General features: G+C 45.2%; 1 protein-coding gene across 1 annotated transcript; it reads left to right on the top strand.

Annotated features, from left to right (window-relative positions):
* The first annotated feature begins 8774 nt into the window (after nt 1-8774).
* DYRK2 (dual specificity tyrosine phosphorylation regulated kinase 2) lies at nt 8775-19053 on the top strand. Its single transcript, XM_079775641.1, has 3 exons — nt 8775-9277; nt 9830-9978; nt 17130-19053. Exons 1-3 carry the CDS (start codon nt 9229-9231, stop codon nt 18735-18737), a joined length of 1806 nt encoding a protein of 601 aa, XP_079631767.1. The 5' UTR covers nt 8775-9228; the 3' UTR covers nt 18738-19053.
* Nucleotides 19054-24875: the final 5822 nt, after the last annotated feature.

Here is a 24875-nt window from a genome sequence, read left to right on the forward strand (position 1 = left end):
ATAGAGAAAATTTTATAATAATTTAGGGTTTTTTGGGGGGAAGGGTTTGTCAGCAGTTGAAAAACCTGGATTCTGAGCCTAATGCCCCCTCTACCCTCACCTGTGGCTCTGGGCATGATGCCATTTAGCTCTTTTCCTCTCATGATTCTCATTTATGAAGTACGTTTGTCCTGGCTACTGAGGATAGCCAGAGAGCTGAATGGTCTTATAAACATGAGGGGCTTCTCCAAAAAGTTCATTTTGTGACATGAAACATTGTTGATGGCAATAATGAGACTGAGGTGGTCATGGTGGTGACCTAGTCAAATCCCTTACCTAGGGTGGAGAGCAGCAACTGCTCAGACTCTAGAGCCAGAGAAGTTGCCTTGTCATGTCTTAAGTGTGTGATCTTGTGCAAGTTAGCGAACCTCTCCACGCTTCAGTTTCCTCATCTCTAAACTAATAATAGTCCCAGGATGATTGTGAAAATTACACTAGTTTACATGGGTGAAGTTCGCAGACTACTACCTACATACGTAAGCGCCGTATATAAGAAGTAGTTATTATTTTGAAGCTACTCAGGCAGCTAAGGTGTTGCCACGGCCATCAGGCCATCATTACTCTTTGGGAGAGTCCCTTACCCTTAGACCCCTGCTGCATTCTTCCCCTCTAACCTAGGTCTCGGCAGCCCTCAGAACCAGGGTCAGTTTAGCACCGTTGGGTTTCCCTGATGAGCAGGGCTATCCTATACCAGACTCTCCTGAACTTTCCTCATCTCAGACCTATATTTGTGGGAGACCCAAAGTTGCATCCCTGGACTCGGCCTATGGAGGCCTGGAGCCAGAGGGCCCAAAGATGCAGGACTGGCTCATACCTCTGAGTTGCATGGGACCTCAGCACTCAGGGCTGCCTAGGGAACTCAGGCAGGGATCGTTCCAGATCCTGTTGCTGTGTCTGAGTGTCCCTTTCTTTATAATATCTCTTTAAAAGCAAGATAATAAAGGACGGGTCTTCAGATTTTTGTATTTTCATTTAATATCCCGTACCCCTTAGTTTAAATTTAAACATTCTGTACACAACAGCAGTCAGAACCCAGTGCTTCAATCCTCTCTGTAGATGAAACATTAGTTAATAAAACTAGGCTCCACTATTTATTCGTTTATAATATCTATTTTTTTTCTCTCCCTGAGTGACTGATAAATCATGTCTACAGACCACTGGGAAAATACCTGATGGGGAATCTTTTTGGATTCCAAGTTTTCATGACCTTTTATCTTTTAATGATGTCTCATTTTAGCTGATTATTTTAATTAGCTTTATTGCAAAATGCCTAGATAAGCAGCTTTAAGAATTGTGAATACTTCTGAAACCCAAAGGTAGCAAGGAAAACATCTGGCTCTTCCATTACTTCTGGCCTCTCCTCACTTCAAAGGCCCCTCTCTCGGGCTCTGGAGAGAGCATCAAGATAAAACGGAGGTGCCCCATCAAGATAAAGTGGTACTGCCCTCAGCTGCTTTTGGAAACCCCCTCCAAACTGGTCTTTTCCCTGTCTACTCCCTCCCACTCCACCCTCTCTAACACTCTGCAGCTCAATCGATCTATGTTCTTTGCTTCGCACTTTCCTCAGGTCAACTCACTGCTCAGAAATCTCCACTGGTCACTGTTTCCGTCCACACAAGTGGTAACCCCTCTCTTGGCTTCCACTGCAGTGCGCCCCACTTCCCTCCCCACCACCTGTTTTCTAGACCTCCTCGGTTCCCATCTCTGGTCCATGGGCTGCTGCCGCTTCTTCAGTGCTTATTCCCACTTCTCTGCCTTCATGCACATTGCTCCCTCAGCCTGGAGTGCCTTTTCATTGCATTAAAAGGACTCTGCCCCTTTTTTTTTTTTTTTTTTTTTTTTTGAGGCTCAGATCATATTCTACCTTCTCCAGGAATCCCACTCTGACTCTTCCAACAAACACAGGTTCTCCTCGCCCTCTAGAGTTCTTTGGCATTTAGATTCCATAACTTTCACCATATATAGGGCGTATATGGTCCTCTGTGTCAGTCAGGATATGGCAGCAAAAACATGGCATAGTCAGAGTTTAACTAAAGGACTATGTACACAGGTGAAGGGAAATCAGCAGGGGAAAATGAACACCACAGAGCTAGTAGGAAATGCTCACTACATCTAGGCTTGAAGAAACAGGGGACTGAATGGTGTCCAGAACTCCAAGAGAGTAGCTATAGCTGCAGGAAAGGGCTCTCTGCAGGGAGCTGTCTTCCGTCAAGGGCCATAGCCAATCTGTGACAAGTTGGCATGGGGGGAGCCAGAGAGTTAAAAAGCTTGACCTCATTGTCTTTGAGCCCTTGAGTCTCTTGCCAGGATATTTCATTAGCTAAATCCAACTAGAAGCTAGTGGGAAAGGGAGCCCACTGATGCCGTCTGTAAAGCCTTCTGTGGCACAGGGCAGGGTGGAAAAGAGTGGATCTGAGAGACAATGGGAAATACACAGCACATGCTCTTTACTGAAACCCAAAGGTAGCTGGGGACCCTGTCTAGTCATGCCATCATTTCTCCCTCCCAAGCTAGACTGAAAGCTCCCTGAGAATAGAGACCACGGCTTGTGTTTGCTTCTTACCTCCCATGGTGCTTAGTACAATGTGAATTGGAAAATGTATAAAAACACATATACACATATGTAAAACTTTAGACACTAAATAAATATGAAAAATAAACAATTGTTCCCTAGTAAAAAATAAAAATAAATTAATTAAATGAAAAAACAAACAAATAAGAAAAACCCCCACACATATACATTAGAGGTTGTTTTAAAAAAAAAAGTCAGTTGTAACTTCCCACTCAACCAAGAGTATGTTTTCAAGCATCTAAGCGAGGTTTTCCAACTCAAACTGAGTTGAACCCAGATTCCTTAACATGGCCTGGATCTTCGCTATCTCTCTGATCTCCTCTCTATGCGTTCCCTCTTGCCCACGTACAGCTCCAACCACCTGTTTTTCTTGCTCCAAATATGTTTTCACTTCAGGACCTTTGCATCTGCTGGGCCCTCTGCCTGGATTATTTCCACATGCTTTTCACTTCTTTCAAGTCTGCTAAAATGTTGCCTCATTAGGGAGCCCTTCATCAATGACCCTAAGTAAAACAGCACCATCTCCCATCTCTCCTTATCCTCTTACATCACTTCACTTTCCATATATTACTTACCACCACATGTGATATTTGTTATTCTCCTTGCACTAGAATACAACATCCATGGAGCAAGGACTTCATCTGCTTTGTTCCAAATATCTAGATCAGTGTCTGACACATAGCAGGAACTTGATAATTGGTTATATATCTACTAGAGGCCTGATGCACGAAATTCGTGCACGGGTACGGTCCCTAGGCCTGGCAGGTAATCAGGACCAATCAGGGCCTTCCAGCTGCTGGCCAGGTCCTCCCTTCCCCGGCTGCAGGCTGCCTGCTAGGGCCTTCCTTTGTTCCGCACCGCCCCCTGGTGGTCAGCATACATCATAGTGAGCGATTGAACTCCCGGTCTCCCAGTCAAACTCCTGAGGGGACACTTTGCATATTAGCCTTTTATATATATAGATATTGATATAGAAATAAAAAATAAATTATACATAATATAGATATGTAACATATAATTTATATATAATATAGATGTATTCTATATGATTAATATATACTATATGATAAAGTGAAGTTGAGTTTCTTTTCATTGGTTATGGGCAGTCCTGACAGTTTGATGTGGACCTTTGCCCTGAGCCCATTTTAGCTAAAATAAATTCAGTCCCATGCAGTAAGTTTTTATTGTGTCTGTGCTAAGGCAAACCAGCAGTAGTGCCTAGTGCAGCCCTCATAATGCTCAAGGCTTCTCCTTCTCACTTATCCCTTCCTAGCTCCTAGATGGCATTACTTTTGATTAGAGTGGCACCAAAGATCCTGAGACCTGTCATGTCCCCTCTCCCCATACTTTTCTCCCGTGTGCAGAACTGCAGCACCGTTTCTCTTACAGCAAACTCCCTAGCAGAGAGTTGCTCTCAGCGTTTCTGTTACCACTTTTCCTTGTTCATTCCTCACCTGGTGCAGGGCCCAGCGTGACTTCAGGTGCCCTGGAATCAGCCTGTTCTTAGCTAGTTGCTCCCAGTGCGGCCTCATGGAGCCTGACTCCATTGGCAACTGCTCCATGGGGGCCAGTTGCTGGGGACCCTATCTAGTCATGCCACTCCATTCCTGTGAAGCTCCTGACACATTGGGCACCACTCTGTTCACATTTTTCCTGGTATATCAAAGGTAGAATTTGAGTAGCTGGCCCACTGGGCTCTTTGTCACAGCACTCCCACCTCCAGGATACAACTTTCTCTCTCTCTCTCTCTCTCTCTCTCTCTCTCTTTTTGCTTATTGAATTTTAACATTAACTCTGTCCTTAGGATGCATGTGAAAAAGCAAACGAACTGTCCCCAAGAAACACTGGACAATACCCCTAATCTTCCCAGATATCTAGCTTAACTTAGGGGACAAGTTCATTCTCCCTCACCTAGGATTAAGGAATTAGGCCCTGTAAGTACCCTGACCAAAACATGGCCAACATGGCCAGAAACTTCAGATCACCTACTTTCTAGTGGTATAGAAAACCACTAGAAAGTAGGTGGTATTCTGATTTCCACACCAGCAGTGGCCACCGAGGCAAATACAAGACCTTTTGGCCATTTGGTTTTGGCATCCATGCCCCCTACACCTGAGGAGGTTATATTCATGAGTTTCAGGCCCTTGGGTTCATGTTCTTCTCTCAGTGTTTCTGGACCTTGGTGATGGACACATGGAAGGTGCCATCAGTGACAAGTGTTCTTCTAATGAAAGTTAGGCACAACTTACCCGCAAGTCTGTTACCCAAAATGAGTCAGTCTCTTATTAATTTTCCTAGTTGCTTTAAAAGACCTAGTACCTTATTTTTACATTTCCACAGCTGGTAAAGTTTTGGATAACTCTTAACCCATCATCTGTAACCCTGACCTTGTAAAGATGGAAGTACCACACCTCTCCTGCCCGCCCCTGCCCCCACTTCAAGTCTCCTGGATTCTAAATTTCTTATGCTTCTTGAATGCACTGTGCTTTCTTATTATATCTTGATGCCTCTGCTCATCTTATTCTGCCTAGAAGGTCCTAGGTTGGCTTGTCTGACTGGCAAACACGCAGGCATTTTAAAAACCACAGTACCTTTGATGTCAGGCACCACTTAAGTGAGCTCATCATTCCCTCCTGTGTGCCACCATTGTGCCTTTTATATGCCTTGATTTCTGCCCCATCACGTCATGAAATGTCTTGTCTTCTTTACTGAATTGTGAACTTCTTAATAACAATGACCAGAGCCAGGAATTATTCATTTAACTGTGTAGCCCCAGTACTAATAATTTCAAAAATATGTGAGGTGCTTACTGTTTATTGCTTAATTGAAGAAAGAAGTCCTAATGGATTGCCAGACGGAAACCTAGCCCACTACATCTGATGATTCATCATATCCCCTAAGCCTAGCACATAATAAATTCTTTGTACATGTTTCTGGGATAAAGAAATGAAATGACTGAACATATTTTGAAACCAGCAACTTTCTTGTTCACTTCTGATTTTTCTGTGATCAGTACTTTTCCCAGTGAAAAATCAACTTCCTTCCGCAAGGCTTCATTCTGAGTTCCATGAAGTTTCTTTATCTCCAGTTCTGCCACATCCTGCCTACCTACTTGTTATCTGAATCTGGATTTTCAGAACAGATGGAGTTTTTACAATAGGCGAGAACTAAAGAGCAGATGCTTCCTAACTGAATGAGGCACCAGAAGAGGCTACTCTTTAACATAGATATAATTCTGGTCCGGTTATGTGTTGAAAAGATTGCCCATAATAATATTTGTGGGAGGGTTTTATAAAGAGGTGAATGTACAGTATAAATGAATAATAATGCATTAGAATAATAAAGTTTGAGGGTAATAAATCTTTGAATTTACCCAGCTCATTCTCCTTGGAAGCTCAGAGAGTACATTTGTACATCTTTCTATTTGACATTAATTTTGGTTGAGGTCATCAATATTTCTCAGAGTGAGAGAAATCCAAATAATTGTAAATATTTAGTCAGTAAGAACTTAATCTTGAGAGGTGTACCATTTATAATTAAAATAGTTAAAAGTTAGACTAATTGCGAATTTTCTTTAGGGTCAGAAACAAAAGTATAAAATGGAAATTGTACTTACCATGTCTTGAAACAAATATACTAGAAAAAATTCCTTAAATGTGTATCTTTTTTTTCTTTAATTAAAGTTAATAATTCTTTGTGTCCCTTTATAAAACAAGAAAGCCAGAGCTCCTTGTCCTCATGTTTGTTAGGACACCGAAGGAGGAACCGACGAGGCCAGAATGGTGAGGGATTATGAATTTGATCATCCGCACACCAGGTGGCTGAGCCTGGATGGCTCCAGCCCCCAGTGACGGGAGTCAGCAGCTTTTAAAGGACTGTTGGCAGGCTTTTTTCTGGATGGAGACTTCTTTAGGCATACCCGGAGGGGAGATAGTGGAATGTGGTCACCACAAGTGAAATGTGGTCTCAGCAAAGGGAATGTCCATACTGAAATGACCTCAAAAGCCAGTTCCCAGGAGAGGGATATTGATTCAATTGCTTGATCAAACCCAACCATGTTTAATGTACAGAGTAATATAATTCACAAACTTATAGAGTTTCTTATAGAATTATTTGAATTCATGGAAAAAGCACTAGCGTACTTAGATTCCATTGAAGTATTGTAAGAATAATTTAAGTGAGAAGGGGCATCAGGTTATATTAAAATTAAATTATTGCTTCAATATTTTTCCTTTGAACATCAGTGGTATAAAAAAAAAAAAAAAAAGGAAAATGGGCCCAGCCGGTGTTGCAGGCTCCATCTCAGGTGGGGGTGTAGAGGAGGCAGCCAGTCAATGAGTCTCTCTCCTCGTTGATGTTTCTATCTCTCTCCCTCTCCCTTTCTATCTGAAATCAATAAAAAATATTTTTAAAAAGAAAAATGGTATAACAGTAACTGTTTTGAACAAGAAAATAGGAAAAGTGATGTGAGGCTCTTAAAAATCCAAGGTGGTATATTAGAAAGCATAGTGGAATTACAGTGGGAGTAAGGAAATGGATTCTAACTTACTCTCTGCTATTAGGTAGCATCTTTTCATCAGTTAATTCTGAACATTAAATGTTTCCCCAAGTGAATGTGAACGTGATAGTCTGTGATGATAAGCAAAGGGGATTATTTCTTTCTGGGGCTGAATCAGGTCATCATTAAAGCATATTATTAGATTGATTATTTCAGTGTGATTCTACTTTATTAGGAGATCACCAAGAGGATTTTCGCACCTGTTCCCTTTGCCAATGCCACCTATGTCTAATACCCCTGTAGGAGCCCTGGAGACTGAGAGGGTCACACTTTACCTTTGATACACTCCATTTTTTGACATCTGTACAAAGCTAAGGGTGATCTCTCTGGGAGGTTGCTATGACAATTTGCAAACAATAGGGATGATGGAACTCCACAGGAGGTGGCCTTCTTCTGATCTTAATCTGCACTAGTTCAGGCCTGCAAACTTGGTCCATCCAGGGGCTGGCTGGCAGATGCCCAAGGCAAAGAGCATGAAGGATCCAGGTCCCCAGGAGAACGTCAGAAACTTGGCATATCTCAGGAAGGAAATGCACAGCATAGCTCTTAATCCAGTCACCAGGAATTGCCTGCTCTTCCCCGCCCCAGCCCCCTCAAAGGCTGAAGTGACAAAACCTGTGACCTTTGGACAAAGGCATATACCCCACACACTACAGGGCACCGTGTGAGTTGGGCGAACAGTTTTTCAGTCTGCAAGGGGAAGAGAGGCCGTAGATAACAAGTTAAAAAGGCAGGGGAATTTTCCACGTGCCTTGGAAGGACTGGGGAGAGGGACTTGTCTCTGGGGATGAGAGGCATTAAAGGTGTCGCTCGCTTGCTGCAGCGAGCTTAGAGGAAGGTGTGTGGCTCTGCCTGTGGCCGCGCTGGGGAAGGGCTCCGGAGTTGTAAGGAAATGAGAGGTGTGTCTGATGTTTATTTTTGCCTAGCAACCCACAGCCAACTGCTTACCCAGCAGCCGTCCACGCGCGCCTTTCAGCCTCCCCCCGTCCTATCGACTGGAGAGCGGTCACTTGGCGTCAGTAAATCGGGAGGGTGTGTGTGGTGGAGGTGAAGGTGGGACAACAGCCCCCTCCTTCGCCCAGGCTCGGGGGTCACCAGGCTATACTGCGACCCTCCACCGGGCTTGACTTACAGAGGTGACCCTGGCACAACTAAGTTATTGACAAGATAAATTGGGGAGAGGGGGGTGGTGAAGCCACGGAAGGGGGACAGTATTGTTTGCGAGCAGCCATTAGGTTAGAAAGCTGAAAATGCGTTTGGATTTGGGGGCGCGCATAGAAGAGGAGGGGGTCTCTGCAGCGATTCTGGTGGGAGGCGAGCAGCGGTAGGTGGTGCTGTCGGGAGGGGGGCTGCAGGGGCTGGAGAGGCCGGGGCGGGGAAAAGGTCGTGAGCCGGGGAGCAGGGCAGATGGCAGAAGGGAGAGGCGGAGGGCCCGCCGAGGCTGCAGAGTTTTCCGGGGAGTGGAGGGGTGGCCATGCAGATGACTGGGTGGGAGGAGGGACTCCAGTGTGCGGCGGGGTGGGGGTGGGGTGTGCGTGAGTGTGTGTGGCGGGCTCGGGGGGAGTCCGGGGCGGGGCCTGCACCGGCGGCCACCGGATCGGGGGCGGGGCAGCCCTCCCCGGCCGCCCAGAGCGCGGGCGCCGGAGCGAGTGTGCGCGGGGGCGCGCGCGCGCGAGCCGGGAGGAGGCTCCCGGGCGAGGAGGTCCTCGCGGCTCAGCCTGTTCCCCCCGCGCCCCATGTGAGGGAACCGGGGAGGCCCGCGGCTCCGGGAGGGCGAGGCATGTGCACGGGCCGGGGGGTGCAGCAGCCGCCCGGGGAAGAGGAGGACGGCGGCGGCGAGGAGAGCGGGGGGCTCGCGGCGGCGGGCCCGCGCCGAGGGGATGCAGCGGGCTGTGTGTGTCCGGCAGTAGCTGACTCGAGGCGGCGAGGCGGCGCTGGAGGTCTGCGGGAAGGGCGGCCAGGAGGCGGCGGCGGCGGCCGCCAGAAGTAGCAGCAGGACCGGCGGCGGCGGCGGCGGCGGAGACGGCAGCCCTGAGATGCATTTTCTTCTCCAGCGGCCATGTTAACCAGGAAACCTTCGGCCGCCGCTCCCGCCGCCTACCCGACCGGTAAGGAGGGCCCCGCCGGCCCCCGCCCAGCCCGGGCCAGCCCTCGTGGCGCGGGCGCCCGCTACCTGCGGGACCTCGAACAAAGTCTGCGCCGCGGCGGCTCCCCGGCGGACGGCGCGCCGGCCTCGCTCCGCTCATTGTTGCGCGCGGGCCCCGGGCTGCTCCGAGGGGAGCCTCGCGACCCCGCCGGGCGGGCTGGGTCCCTGGCCTCCCACCGTCCGGGCTCGGCGAGGCGGAGGCGCCCCGGCCAGCGGTCCCACCCGGCTCCGGGCCTGCGCCGCCTGCAACGTGGGCCGCCCAGCCGTGCCCAGCGCGGCTCCCGCGGGGTCGCGAACTCGCGCACCCGGGCCCGACTTAACTTTGCAGCTGCCCGAGCCCAGCCCTCGGGTGAGCGCCGGGGACCTGTGTCCCGGCCGCCCGGTGTTACTGTTCCCGTGCCTCCCCCGAGGAGAGCGGGCTTCGCCGTCCCGAGGGGTGGGGCGGGGCCGCGGGGGCCGGGTGCCTTTCTCCCCCCCTGACCCTCTTTTGTCTCCTCCCGCGCGTGGCTCCCAGGCCGAGGAGGGGACAGCGCCGTTCGCCAGCTTCAGGCTTCCCCGGCGCTCGGAGCGGGCCCCCCCCGGAGCGGAGTGGGGACCGGCCCGCCCTCCCCCATCGCCCTGCCGCCCCTCCGGGCCAGCAACGCTGCGGCTGCAGCCCACACGGTGAGACCCTGCCCGCGGGCGGCCTGGGGGAAGGGGTGCGGGAGGGGCCGGGGCACGAACGCCCGGACTTGTTGGGTTCTGACGCCAGAGAAGAGAGGTCGAAGAGCCAGTGTCTGTGCGCCCCTGGCCAGTGGCCTCCCCTGGACGCCGCCCTCTGGAACTCGGGCGAGCCCGGAGCTGCAGCCACAAAGGAGGATTCGTGGCGTGGGCCCCTCACTTCCCCTCCGGAGCCCGCCCACCCCTGCGCTCCTCTTCCTCCGAACTTCCCTCCTTGCTGCTTTCCTTCTCTTCCCTCTTCTTTTTTTTTTTTTTTGTGTGTGTCCTTGCTTCCCAGAGCTCCTTTCCCTGACCGGGTAAACATCTCTCCTCCCCCACGTTGGGTAGTGGGTATTTATAGAAACAGATCTGTGTTAGGGGACAGCCAGACAGTCCTGCCCGGAAAATCGATCCCCCAAAGAGCCTCCCAGGCCTGGCTCCAGCCAGCAGGGAGCACCCTCATTTGTCCTCCGCGTGTGGAAGCATGTTTTATGAGTGCTACAGGTTTGAGCACAGCAGAAATTGTAATTAACATTAACAAACGTAAGAGCCGCAGTCGCAGTCAGAACAACAAGCCACCCAGTTGGATATTTGAAAGCGAAGGGCAGGGCACAGGGCACCTGGTAGATGCTGGGGTCCCTCTGAGGGCCAGAGAGGGGAGAGCCCTGCGGAATGGTGGCTGCAGTGATTGGCCGGCTGGATTGGACTTCAGCATGTGCCAGCTCTCAACTCCCAGTCATGGCCCTTGGACGGTGCCTGCCAGCCTAGAGGAGGTGTGCACTTGGCGGAGGTGACGGTTTCCAAGGTCTTCTTCTTTCCCATTGGATCTCCCAGAGGAACTGCCTGAGATCCTTCTGGATGCGGGCTGCTTGCTGAGGATGGATCTGTCAAGTGGAAGTGGAGTGCGGTAGAAAAGGCCATTTCCAGCCTCCAGAGGAGTAGGTCTGAGGGTAATGCATTATGGAGAAACTTGTTTGTGAGGGGAGGATGGCTAGAGTGGAGTCTGTCCTCTGAGGCCTGGACAGATGTGCACAGCTTTCATAGGAAAACGTTTTGTTGTCCGTCTTACTCGTCTCTCTCGTCCTTTGTCTTTCCTGACACATCCAGACACAGAGGTTGAACTCGTCTGTGTTGGACCGTTGGTGGTGGAAGAGAATCTGCCAGTAGGCTGGGTGGTTTCTTACGGTTGAATGTTCTTGTCACAGTGACATTTTTACTTGAGGAGTTGCCATTGTTTTTAAGGGTTTGGGCTTATTTGGAATCACCTGGCAAGTGGGAGGACATAACATCCATTTTCCCATGTGTGGATGTAATCACATGACTTTGGGGGAAAAATACTTGGTTTGCATCTGGATTCCAGTTTTATAAGGGTTGGTTTTGCTTGGTCAGAGCCTCTTTGCAATTGAAATGTGTCATGGGATTAGGGAAAACTGGAGGAGTAGTCTGTGGTCGCCCGAAAAGGAACAGATGTGAGGATGCTTCTTAGGACTCCTCCTGAGGGGCACTTGTATTTGCTGTGGCATCTGTCTGGTTTACCTCGTTTTAACTGACCTGTGAGCTTCAGTATGCTGTTGATCATTAGAGGCTTGGTTTTTGCAAGTATGATTTGGGGTTTTGTTGTTTAATTTTTATTTTATTTGCACAACATGGCAGATTTCCTAGAACAGGGAAGTATAAAAAGACCACGTCATTTATGTGATCCTACTCCTTCATTTTACAGATGAGGAAACTGACACGTTAACTGGTTTGGTCAAGATTCCCGAGCCAGTTCATATCAAGGCTGGAGCCCAAGCCAGGCCCTCCTGAGTCTAGCTTTGACATACTGCTTGACACGGCTAATTCTAGGAAATTGTATTAATTTCATTATAAATGCAAGAACCTTTGCAGATCTATATTCCCATATGGCTTTTAGGTTTTTGTAAGTGTTTAATTCCACAGCAATTGCAGCTGGGAAAAGCTGTTCTAGAAGGAGTGTGTGTGTGTGGGGGGGGGAGGGGCATTAATGAGAGGAAAATGATCTTGTCATAGGAGCCTGCCCATATTTTCCCTTGTAAATAACATAGTAGGTGGATAAACATATGATGATAAAGATTATGAACTTTGGAATTTATCTAGTCCATTGCTCTTTGTTTCCTATCTCCATGGATATATTATTGCACACTTAGTCATTTTGTTTATCTCTGTCCTAAAAGTATATCCAGTAACTATCTTTTTAACTACTAGGTTGTTTTTTTTCCATGTGGTGTGGGAGATATTAATATACTTAGTTTTTTAACTCCCAAAATTAGTATGGTATCACTTTTAGAAGTGTCTTAATGTTTAAAGCCTTTTCAAGGTGCTAGTTTACCTTTATGAAGTAATTAGAATTGAAGAAGAATTAAACATACTTTTCAAAACAGTAATAACTTGAAGAAGAAGTAGACATTTGACTCAGGGCTGCACAGACCATCAGTTGTTTGAGGAGGAGCTAAAATTCCAATCTTTTGGACTCAGTTCTATTCCCATAACACTATACAACGTTTCTAAGATGACTTCAGAGAAGTTTTTAAATGCCCAGAAATGTTAGCACAGTGTAATATCTCCTGTTTTCCATTTGATCATAGGAAGAGATTAAAACTACAAAACTGGTGAGACTATTGTTCTTACCTAATTTTTGATACGTATTTCGTGGTCAGAGAAGGCTGTGGTAGGTCCCTCCATTTTAACACTTGCATTGTAGGTATCTAACACTTGCCTTCTCTCAGTTACATTTTTAAATGTGGCAGGCGCTGTGCTAGGAAAGCATTGGCAAACAGGAAGAAGCCACAGTCTCAGGCTTCATGAGGCCGAGTGAGAGTTCTCAGGATCCTTTAGTTTATGATGCTGTCCTGGCATATGTGTTCTGGAAATGTTTTGGCTTTTCTAGGGTCTCCTCCCCTCTTTATAGACCAGTTAATGGTGCTTCCAAATTTGGTTTTGATGTTAAAGAGTTTTACAGAGTTTGAGACTCTAAGTCCGCCTTTCCCATGAATTTCTTAACACCTGGAAAGTTTTTAAGGCACCACATGTTGCTTTTACATGTTTAGTTGATGTATCTGCTACAGGTACTTTGTAACTGCTGCCATTTGCCTCCAGGTCTCCCCTGATGGCTACAAGCTTCACATCTTGTGATGTGGGTCATTAGGGACAATTTGCAATCCCCTGGGCGTTAACTTCATGTTTTCTTAGGAAGGTACAAAGGTACTTCTCAAGAGTAATGTAGCACCAAAGGACTTGTATGCATTCATATAAGCCTAACCAATGGACACAGACACCAGGGAGGGTGAGGACATGAGTGGGGGTTAGGGGAGGCAGTGGGGGATAAGGACACATATATAATACCTTAATCAATAAAGAAAATAAATAAATATAAATAAGAGACCTGTGAATAAAAAAAAAAATAATTCAGAGATGTGAGTTAACAAGGACATACTGACATGCCTTTTTCCATTCAACAGATAACTATGAGTGCTTACTGAATGTTTGGGTTTCTATCAATAGGGACTTTAAGAGATAAGAGGAACCCTGCCCTGGAATGGCTCACAGCTGGGTGGGTACATCAGGTGGTAAAAGAATCGCAGTAAAATAAAATGTGTTCCAATATCTCAGCACAGTAGAAGGGAAAGGGAGTTTCACAGAGGAGGTGAGAGTTGAACTGGACATTGAGGGTTGATGAGGAGTTTACCGCTTAAGTGTGGTTAGGAAGGAAAGGATGATAATAATAGTTCTCCTTTACTCAGTACTACCTTACTTATCCTCCTAATAGCCCTGAAAGTATCTTTGTTACCTCCTTTTTACAGATAAGGGCACTGTGGTTCAGAGAGTAAGTACTTTGCCCAAGGTCACAGTTAATCAGCGGTGAAACCGACTCATTTCCCATGTGTCTGCTTGAAAATCCCTGGACTCCTCACCATTATGAGAATAACTTCACCCAAAGCAGAGGAGCATAAAAAAAACAATGGTGTTTGCACAGGTCTTGGGGAATCCAGCTCTGTTACCCTTGGAGAGACTAGTGCGAGTTGTACATGACGTTGGAAGGACTTGGGTCATGTAGGCTCCATGTTTTGGGATCTTGTGTTCTTGCCTGTGAGTTCTTGTACTGTCTGTGGAAATGGGTGCAGTTGTGGGCCTTGAGCAAAGGCATGGGCATTGTCAGAGTGACGCTGTTGAATAGTAACTGTAGGAGTACTACGGAGAGAAGAAATTTGAGGAATTCTAGACTTAGAAGCAAGGGGTCGAGTTAGGCTGTTTGAGTTGTCCCAGTGAAAGACAACAGGAGTGTGAGGGGAGACAGTGTGGGATAGAGACTTAGGATGACTTGGGAAAGTGAGTGAGACATGGAGGAGGACATCCAGGTGTAGAGCTTGAGTGACTATGGGGAGGTGAAGCCTTTTGTTTATCAGAAATTGAGGGTGAGGGAAGGAGAACATAGTTTTGGTAAAAAAAATTATGAGTTGAGTTTGAGTTGCCCGTGGGAAAGGCGGCTGATCTGTGCTTGGACATATGGGTCTTGAACTCAGGAGACATAGCTTGGGCAGGTCTGAGCTCGAGGTGTAGCTGTGGCAGATGTCAGCCCCTGGGTGGTTGTGGTCATGATCAACCAGGAGAAGCCATGGGAGTTGAGGCTTGAACCCTGTGGAACTCTTGCACCCACCTCTAGGTAGGTGAACTGATGCTGTGGAGGAGACCAAGAGAAGACCGTTGGAAAGATAGGAAGTGATCAAGTTAATGGGCAAGCTCTCTTTAGTACTAGTCACTAAACTTCGGTGATTGTTTTTTAAATTATGCAGGACATTAAAATTGCTATTGCAAAAACAAGTCAGTTTCAGGCGCTCAAAATGTTTTACTTGGCTATCTTTTTAGGAATTCCTGAAGCCCCAAGGTTAATTTTGTCCCTAATGAAACCTCATGCTTTTTGTAGCATGTATGCTGGTAATGTAGGTTTTCTTTTGACCTCGCTCCATGCTACCTTAAAGAGAATGGTTCTGATATTTCCAATTCCAGCTCCTTTTATTCCCTGGTGCTCAAAAGACCACAGTAGGGAGAGGGGTGCAGGGAGTGAGGCTTGGGAACAACAGCAGTGAGCAAACCTGTACTAATTTTGTATATACCTAAGGCTTTCCCCATTTTTATGGACTTCTTGCTTTTGGCATAGAACAAGGAAAAAAAATAACCTGTCCAGCTACCCTTACAGGAGATAAGTTCACTTAGCTTGGAATATCATCTATGTATTTACTAAGAGGGATCAACTAGAAGTCTTCCAGAAATCTGTCTGAGAAATAAAATCCCTCAGTCTGTGAAATCACGCTTCAGACATGCCCAAGTACTATGCTATAGTCTACTTGTTTTGGAAGAATGCAGAGAGAAATCTCACTGCTCAGATAGTCACTGTGCATGGCATGTGTCAGTGAAAGAAAATTTGAAAGTCTTTAGTCTGCGAGTAAGGTCTTGGAATTTCATTTTATAGTCTAGGCCAGGCGTCCTCAAACTACGGCCCGCGGGCCACATGTGGGTGTTTTTGCTGTTTTGTTTTTTTACTTCAAAATAAGATATGTGCAGTGTGCATAGGAATTTGTTCATAGTTTTTTTTAAACTATAGTCCGGCCCTCCAACGGTCTGAGGGACAGTCAACTGGCCCCCTGTTTAAACAGTTTGAGGACCCCTGGTCTAGGCGATGTCACACTGTTTCCTGAATTGTTATATATTACATATGCAGAGCACTTCTGTGCTTATAGTGCTAGATAAAGCCCAAAAGGTAGGGCTTAGGAAGAGATAATAGAAAAAAAATACTGATGGTAAAGGACTTCAACGAGCTGATTGTAAGCTTGATGGTAGGGAGTGCCACTTATGTGGCTAGACCTCAGCGAATGGTGGTGGGATGAATGAGATGGATTGTGAATGACAAATTGATCTTTATTTAAGATTTCATGTAAAAACCATCTAGCAGGGTGCTTTAAGATGTGTGGGTGGTTGTGTCAGGTGTCAAGAATTCCCAACTGGGAGTGGATCCTGGCTGTTAGTCCTCTCCCACACCTCACCTCTTTGCAATGATAATGGAAAAAAAAAGAAAGAAAGAAAGAAAGAAATCCCAGTAGATTCTCAGTGGAGGTTGGGGGGGCCTTGGCTTACACCATCCATTTTGTTTAGACAGCAATGTTCAGGGATGGCATGTGTGCCTGAAAATAGAAAAGCTGAGTATCCCAGCAGCCCAGAGAAATACAGCTCTTAAGAGAGCTGAGCCATTGACCAAAGGAAGGCCCAAAAATCTGCAACAGTTGGTTTGTTGGGCTGAATGGCCTTAAATGGTCATCACAGTTAGTGAAGCCCAGAAACTTAAAAATAGGTTAGGGGTTTGCAGTGTGTATCGGCATGGTGATCTCTCAAGCCTAAAAGTACAGTGTTCTTTGCCACTGGATCGTGCATTTTCTTAGGTGTAATCAGATTTCCAAGTAGTGAAGACCGGAATGAACATACCAGTGTTTTCAGAATAGAGCTAACTAAACAATGGAGAAAGAGAAATGGACAAGACAGACGTCCCTGCCCTGGGGTAGTCAGGAGCTATTAGAGGAGGCGGAAAGGTGCTAGGATCTGGGGGAGGTGGAGCCAGTAGAGTCTCCATGCTCATGCTTTTTCTGTATCCTATTTCCATTTTGATATCAAGTGTGGATTGAGTGGAATGCCTGTGTTGTGCCAGGCCCCGTGCTAACTGTTAGGTATAGGATGATAAGCAAGAATGATATTCTCTGCCTCCACAGGGAATTTATTCTAAGGACCCTCAATATGTACAGCAAGCTGCTCGTCTGTTAGGTGCAGCATGTATGGGGTCCTTTGTTCAGGATCCCAAGTTTTGTAGCCTTACCCAGCCAACTAACCTCTATTTCCTCTATTTTGTCAGAGGCTGTCAGCATCATACCCGCTGTCCCTGTCAGGGTGTTCCTGAGGTCCCTCTTGGACCGTTTAGTAAACCCGATGCTGACCGTAAATCCCAACCAAATTGGGTTTGGTAAAGGTGGGGGTTGGGGGGCTGACGTATAAAATATCCCATTTGAACAGACAGACCTCTTCCATTCTATTCATGTTTCCTTTCCGCATTCCAGATTGGTGGCAGTAAGCACACAATGAATGATCACCTCCATGTGGGCAGCCACAGCCACGGACAGATCCAGGTGCAGCAGCTGTTTGAGGATAACAGTAACAAGCGGACAGTGCTCACGACACAACCGAATGGGCTTACCGCAGTGGGGAAAGCGGGGTTGCCGGTGGTGCCAGAGCGGCAGCTGGAGAGCATCCATCGACGGCAGGGGAGCTCCACCTCTCTGAAGTCCATGGAAGGCATGGGGAAGGTGAAAGCCACCCCCATGACGCCCGAACAAGCAATGAAGCAATACATGCAAAAGCTAACCACCTTTGAGCACCACGAGATCTTCAGCTACCCGGAAATATACTTCTTGGGTCCAAATGCAAAGAAGCGCCAGGGCATGACAGGTGGGTCCAACAACGGTGGCTACGACGACGACCAGGGATCCTACGTGCAGGTGCCCCATGATCACGTGGCTTACAGGTACGAGGTCCTCAAGGTCATTGGGAAGGGAAGCTTTGGGCAGGTGGTCAAGGCCTACGACCACAAAGTCCACCAGCACGTGGCCCTGAAGATGGTGCGGAACGAGAAGCGCTTCCACCGGCAGGCGGCGGAGGAGATCCGAATCCTGGAACACCTGCGGAAGCAGGACAAGGACAACACCATGAACGTCATCCACATGCTGGAGAATTTCACCTTCCGCAACCACATCTGTATGACGTTCGAGCTGCTGAGCATGAACCTCTATGAGCTCATCAAGAAGAATAAATTCCAGGGCTTCAGCCTGCCTTTGGTGCGCAAGTTTGCCCACTCCATTCTGCAGTGCTTGGATGCTTTGCACAAAAACAGAATAATCCACTGTGACCTTAAGCCCGAGAACATTTTGTTAAAGCAGCAGGGTAGAAGCGGTATCAAAGTGATCGATTTTGGCTCCAGTTGTTATGAGCATCAGCGCGTCTACACGTACATTCAGTCCCGTTTTTACCGGGCTCCGGAAGTGATCCTTGGCGCCAGGTACGGCATGCCCATCGATATGTGGAGCCTGGGCTGCATTTTAGCGGAGCTCCTGACCGGGTACCCCCTCTTGCCTGGGGAAGATGAAGGGGACCAACTGGCCTGTATGATCGAACTGTTGGGCATGCCCTCCCAGAAACTGTTGGATGCTTCTAAACGAGCCAAAAATTTTGTGAGCTCCAAGGGATATCCCCGTTACTGCACTGTCACGACTCTCTCAGACGGCTCTGTGGTCCTCAACGGAGGCCGTTCCCGGAGGGGGAAACTGAGGGGCCCACCAGAGAGCAGAGAGTGGGGGAATGCACTGAAGGGGTGTGATGATCCCCTCTTCCTTGACTTCTTGAAACAGTGTTTAGAATGGGATCCTGTGGTCCGCATGACCCCCGGCCAGGCTTTGCGGCATCCCTGGCTGAGGAGGCGGTTGCCGAAGCCTCCCTCCGTGGAGAAGACGGTAGTGAAAAGGATAACTGAGACCACTGGTGCTATCACTTCCATTTCCAAGTTACCTCCACCTTCCAGCTCCGCTTCCAAACTGAGGACTAATTTGGCACAGATGACAGATGCCAATGGGAATATTCAGCAGAGGACAGTCTTGCCAAAACTTGTTAGCTGAGCTGAGTCCCCCGATGCTGGTAATCTGAAAGATACAATGTGGCTGAGCCTTATTGGGTTGCAAAGGAGTAGCTCAGACCTGTTTTTATTTGCTCAATAACTCGACTCATTTGTATCTCTTCAGCACTTATTTTAATGTAAGAAAGTCATTTGTTTTGTTTTTATAAAATACACGGGGACAATGCTTTAAGTTTTTATACTTTCTGAAGCTGTTTTTTTGTCTTCTAAAAGTACAATGAGCCTTACTGTATTTGGTGTGGCAGAGTAATAAACATCAGTGGCAGGCCATTGATCACTTCATGACTGCCATGCATCTACAGATTGGTGTCAGAGACATTTACTATGTTTTTATGGTTCATAGTATATTCTCCTCCAGGTGATTGCCCCCAAAGACCCCCTTCTCTCTCCATGCTCAAGACTCATGCACAGGTGTAGCATGTCCTGCTTCTGTTTTCCGTAGGTTATCTGGGTGGTAGTTATGGAGGGAGGGGAATGGTCAGGATGAAAACGATGTTCTAAGAAATATTGCACCTTAGAGATTTTTTTTTTCTCTCTGAAGTAAATCATGCTCAAACAATAGAATTCCCAAGGTTTACATGACCAGTTAGCATTCTAAGACAGTCTCAGAGCGGGCCAACCAGACCTGGTGGATAAATGGTGGAAAAGTGTGTGTTCCTCTAAATCTTCTAATATGATCAGCAAGCTGTTTTGTAAAGAAGCCTCATATTACAGAGTTGGTCTTGCACCTAAAATTAGAAATATATTCCATGAACTGTTCCACCCCTCTCTGTGCTTTTCTCCTGTTACTCTCTTACCACACATCTGTTGCTTGCATTTAGTTCTTTTTTTCCCCCCTCCCTTCAAGTAGATATCCCAGACTGTTAATACAGAAAAGAGACATTTCAGCTATGATTATGACCATCGTTTCATATTCCAATTTAAAAAAGAACAGCAGCCTAGCTACGTAAGATGGGGATTTCCACAGTTCCGAAGAAGGTTTAACAGATTAGCATGAGTTCCCACTTGCCAAGTGCCACTGTAGGGTTCTCTTAGCCTGGGAAAGTATCAATTGTTTCTTTAAAAAAAAAAGTGGGGGTGGGGGAGAGGGCTTAAAATCCTTTTGAACAGAAGTCATTGTGGCTGTTCTGCAAGGCCAATTTGAACAACAAATTTAAAGGAGGAAAAGTTCAACCTCAAGTTAAATGGTTTGATTTAGTCTTCGAATCATTAGAAGAACCACAGAGATTGCATTCTCTCTTTTATTTTCCTTTCGTTTGGATTGCACTGATTGTTTTTGTGAGAATGACACTTTACCTGGAAAAGTAACAGAGTTAAAAGTAAAAGAATATTTTCTTCTCTGAATAATTATTTTCACAGTGGAAATTTCAGTATTTTATCACTAATGTATGAGCAGTGATATATATCAATTGCAAGGCACGTGAAAAATTTTTAGTATGTGCAATTAAATATAGAAAGATGTCTGCCTGTTTGGAAATAGGTTTGGGTAGTAAAAATTAAGGTAAATACTCTTATATGCACAGATATTATTGTATTGCCTGTAAATTGATTTATAAGTACTTAAAGCATGGTCCCCAGTGAGGCCAAGAAAGTTTCCGGTTAAGTTTTTTTTTTTTTTTTTTTTTTTTAAATATTAATCCTAGAGTTTCTCTTACTTAAAAAAAAAGTAGTTTTGAACAAAACACTTTACTTATTTTGAGGCTTTGTCAGTTGATGGAGAAAAATGCTCAGGAAATACTACAAATATTTGCCAAAAAAACAGTAATAAGATTAGCTTATTAATAAGATAATGATGTTTGCTTTACTATTTAAGGGTGTTACTGATAAATTAATTTGTACTTCTGTATTTAAAAATTACAGCTTCTTCCCCCTAGTCAAATTCTTTACCATGTTGTACACATTTCTGTGTAATCTGTGGAAGCGCAATGTGTTAGTAATTTGCATTTTAAATGATGTTCATGTGATGATACTCCCAATCAGTGGCTTACAAAATTTAAGGATTATGTATTTATTATTAAAATTTCGGCTTAAAGGCATAAGAAGTGTCAGACTTGATGCGATGGCTTTGTAAAAACCACAAGCCTCTTGATGGTTAGCTTCTTTAGGTCGTTAAAATAAGAACATAGAGGCTGTTTTCCCTTTGCAACGCTCCTCTCCCGTGTTCAGTCTCAGCTCCACGTTTAGTGATAAGTCTATGAACCTGAGCCTGCCATTCGTATGAATTTCTCTTTGAAATCATTATTCATGTGAAAAGTCATAAATGTGCTAATATTGTTTGACTTCCCCCACCACACAAAACTGGTTTTTAACATGTCAACATTGTGACTTCCTTTATTCACAAATGTAACCGGAAACTTTTAAGCCAAACTAGAATGTGCAGCGCTATGGGGCTCTCCCTGCCTCCCCCCCCCCCCGCCCCCCCAAAATATAGTGAAATTTATTCACAAGAGCCACCCTGTTCAGTGTTTAGTGATAGAGCCACTTTTCAAAAAGTCTAGCTTAATTATAACGTCAAGAAGAGGAAAATGTTGCATCTCTGCGATTTTAACACATAAATAACTGAAGGGCTCTGATAGGCTACTAGGCGTTGGCTTGGGAACAGCCCTTGGTCTCACAGGTTACCAGCGTCTAGGGAGGGATGCCTGAGCTGTTTTCAGATTGAGGAATAGCACCGTGTCGTCTTGTCTTTGGTTGCAGTCTCATCCGGCTCCGCTTCCTGCACCACCAGAGTGTGCATCACCACGCAAGTGAGTCGCTACAACAGTGGAACCACAGTGATGCGAGACAGTGTAGATTAACACAGAGGAGAAATCGTGCCCTTAGTCTTAACAATGTGCCTTTTGTTCTGAGTGCCATGTTGTAGGGCATGCATTTTTTTGGGCCTCTTTTTCACTCTTTGAATACTGGGCAGTACGGATGGAACCCACCTCTGCAAAGATACATCTGTCTTAAATATCCAGTTCCTTCTAGGCCTTAATAGAAACCGTAAGGCGGGAAGCATCATCAGGCACTGAGAAAAGTAACCATTGCTCAGTTACACAGGGAATTCCTATGTTTAAGGGGTTAAAGATGGTCTTTGTTGTATCTTAACATCAGACTGAATTTTTTTAAGTGACATTTTTTTTGTTGTTGTTAGGCTAACACTAGACGACAAAAAAAAAAAAAAAATCGACTATTTGTAAAAATTTACCTCAAACCCATTTAATTTTCTAGTGTGATTAATCCCAGGGCATTTGGTATGAACCAAAGTGCATTCCTTTTCTATGTGCCTGGCTCTAGTGAGGATGGCCAGGGATTTTTACAATTTGGGTGCAAGGCACTTAAGCCACTTTTAAACTTAATGGGTGGTTTGGAGTCAGGTTAAAGGACTCCATCAGAATGTTAGGAACACTTTAGGCATCAGTAGCATTGGGCCATATTGGAATCTTAAAAGTGTGAATTATTTTAAAGAGAGCATTCATTTTTGTAATTTTTTTCATCAAGAATATTTCTGGTAAGCAGAAGATGTTAAAAAAAAACACATACACAATATCTGATTTAGTTGGTAAAGGTTTTAATATTGCCCAACATAATGCTGTGGTAGCATTTAAAAAAACCAACAGTATTTGTGAACTCTGTTTCTTAGGGGCTGTGCATCTACCTGCTATGGACATATATAAAGTTAATTGTGATTATACTCAGCTCAACTGCTACAGTTATGTCTAGGCAGGGGCTTGGGTTTTCATCGAGCAACAACTTAGACACGTGACTGTAATATGCTGCAACTGTGTGTACTGAAAATATGTGAAAATGGTTGAATGTGGACTGTGTATATATGTATGTAAAAATTTCTGTGAGATGCTGCTGTCGCCACTTAACATGAAATATGTTCTAGTGGATTTTAATCCTAGTGGCCAGTTCTATGATACTGTATGTATTGTACAGCTGATGACAGGAGTAAGACTGTTCAGTGACTATTTGTTAAATTTTATTGTCGTGGCCAGAGATAATTTCAGAATAAAATTTTAATGTCCTACCTTACTTTTTCTCCCCTTTTCTAACTATAATTTTACTCCTGATCTATTTCTGGTATTCTTGGTCCAGTAGCCTAAAGAAAGTATAGAAGGCAAATATTTTCAGCAACAATGGATTTCTTATTCATTGTTAATGTGCACACTCCAACACTCCCAAGTAGGAAAGACTAAACGTTTTCGTGGGCAACTCTTGCTAGACAACTCTTGCTTTTCTCAGAATATTCGATTTCTTTATCCTTAATATTTCTATGTTAATTTTCCTTTATCTAGCCCCTGCCACATTCTCTATTATGCTAGAGCTTCAAATCTTTTTTGAAACCTTCAAGGTGACAGTTAAACTGTGGGAGCAGAGTCTGTAAGTTAATCCCCACAGCCTTCACTCTTTTTTATGCACAGTTCTGGTAAATTATGTGCTCTTACTAGCTCCCCCATATGCTTTCGAATGTTTATGCTTCTGCAGTTCTTGGTGGTCTCTATGGTTCACATTTTTTTGGGTTTTAGTGTCTCCGTCTATCATGGCTGGATCAAAAAATAAGGCCTGTGAACTGCAACTAGCTCATAATTTGTCAAGTTCAGTTAATACCAAGCTTAAGAGTTTACTTACGGATAGATGACAGCAAGCAGATGCTCTAGTAATTTGTCAGACATCGCAGGGGTATTATGTAGACAAATATTTCCCTGTTGTGTGAAGAACTACCTCACATTTTTATTTACACCCCTCCTGCCACCAACAGCCAAAGGATGGCTTAGTGTGGCTGCCTGCAGCGGAAGTGGGATTTGCTAAAACAAGAGCATACTGTGGGAATTCCCAAACCCACACATAGCATCATAGCCTATGCCACGGACTTCCTTCCATTCTTGCTTCTCTTGTTACTTAAGAGTTCTTGTCCTGTGAAAAAATACCAACCAACCAACCAAGAAACTCTATGCATATAGAAACAAAGTTTTAAGAAATGCACATAAGGTATAACATTGAAACTTGGTACTAAAGCAGCAACTTAAAGTAGATTGTCTAGATCTGACTTCCCTCAGATCTGATAATAGTTCCCACTCATTCTCTTTTTTTGCAAAGCTTTCTTAAATTTAATTTCTGTAATCTTTTCTTTTTGGGAGTCAACAACGATACCAATAAATATTCTTGGAGCTTAAAGGTTGCCTTTAAACTAGCACTTGCGAATGTTCGTAGCTGGCATTAATGTATTGGTCTTTTAGAGAGAAGGAAGTTCGCTTGATTATTTTCTGTTTTGGATGGAAAGCATGAAGAGACATTGGAAGAAAGGGTATTTGTGGCTTTGTTTCACTGTTGTTTTTTAAAAAGTTTGAATTGCACTGCATTTCCTTTGGGCCATCAGGCAAATAAACACTTGTCATTAGTGATACTTAACACTGCCCACAATGAAAAACGACTGCACATACATAAAAAAAAAAATGGCATCTTACTGCAAATTCTTTGGTTTCTTCTGTTTTGCTGTGGTTACATACTTACTATCTGTTCTACACTTGATATATGGGGGAAGAGGCATAATTGCCATTCCTTTTCATCTCAGGAAGTTTAATGGGCAAACTAATGAAGAATTAATATTTACTCCTGAAGAAAGCTGACATTTAGGGCATTGACTAGTCATCTATAATAAGGAGCAGCAGGATGTGTTACAGATATCACCGGTTCCAGAGCATTGCTCCTTAAGAAGAGCTTTGCAGGTCCCATGGTGGTGTACATCAGTGCAGCCTTATACATCCCTATGAGCTATAATTATCCTCACTTGATATTGGAGGAAACTAAAGGGACTTGCTCCAAAGTGACTTTGCAAAAACAGTTTGGGCTTCAGATTGCAGTCAGATAAAGAATTTTGGTCTTGGGGCAGTGAAGGAGAATCGTTAACAGTACAAGTACACAACAAATTTAGAAAAAGGGCCCATTGAGTTAGCAATGGGCATTACCATTATTTGAGTGACTTGTGTATCCATGTCCAGGAATAGTTTTTAAAAGGAGGGGAACTACCAAAAACCGGACTAGTCCATCTTCGTCTCTGTAGGTGCGCATAATAACTAAAAGGCATGTGCACTCACCCCTTCGGTTTATTTGTGAAAGAGGGACTTTTTATATT

The sequence above is a fragment of the Cnephaeus nilssonii genome (genome assembly GCF_951640355.1).
Source record: "Cnephaeus nilssonii genome assembly, chromosome: 6".
Classification (NCBI taxonomy): Eukaryota; Metazoa; Chordata; class Mammalia; order Chiroptera; family Vespertilionidae; genus Cnephaeus; species Cnephaeus nilssonii.

What these genes read in the sequence shown, in the direction of transcription:
- DYRK2 (XM_079775641.1), top strand. Translation starts at nt 9,229, where the DNA reads ATGTTAACCAGGAAACCTTCGGCCGCCGCTCCCGCCGCCTACCCGACC. An exon ending in TCCCGCCGCCTACCCGACCG is followed by an intron (nt 9,278 to 9,829) that starts GTAAGGAGGGCC and finishes CGTGGCTCCCAG; the next exon opens with GCCGAGGAGGGGACAGCGCC. An exon ending in CTGCGGCTGCAGCCCACACG is followed by an intron (nt 9,979 to 17,129) that starts GTGAGACCCTGC and finishes TCCGCATTCCAG; the next exon opens with ATTGGTGGCAGTAAGCACAC.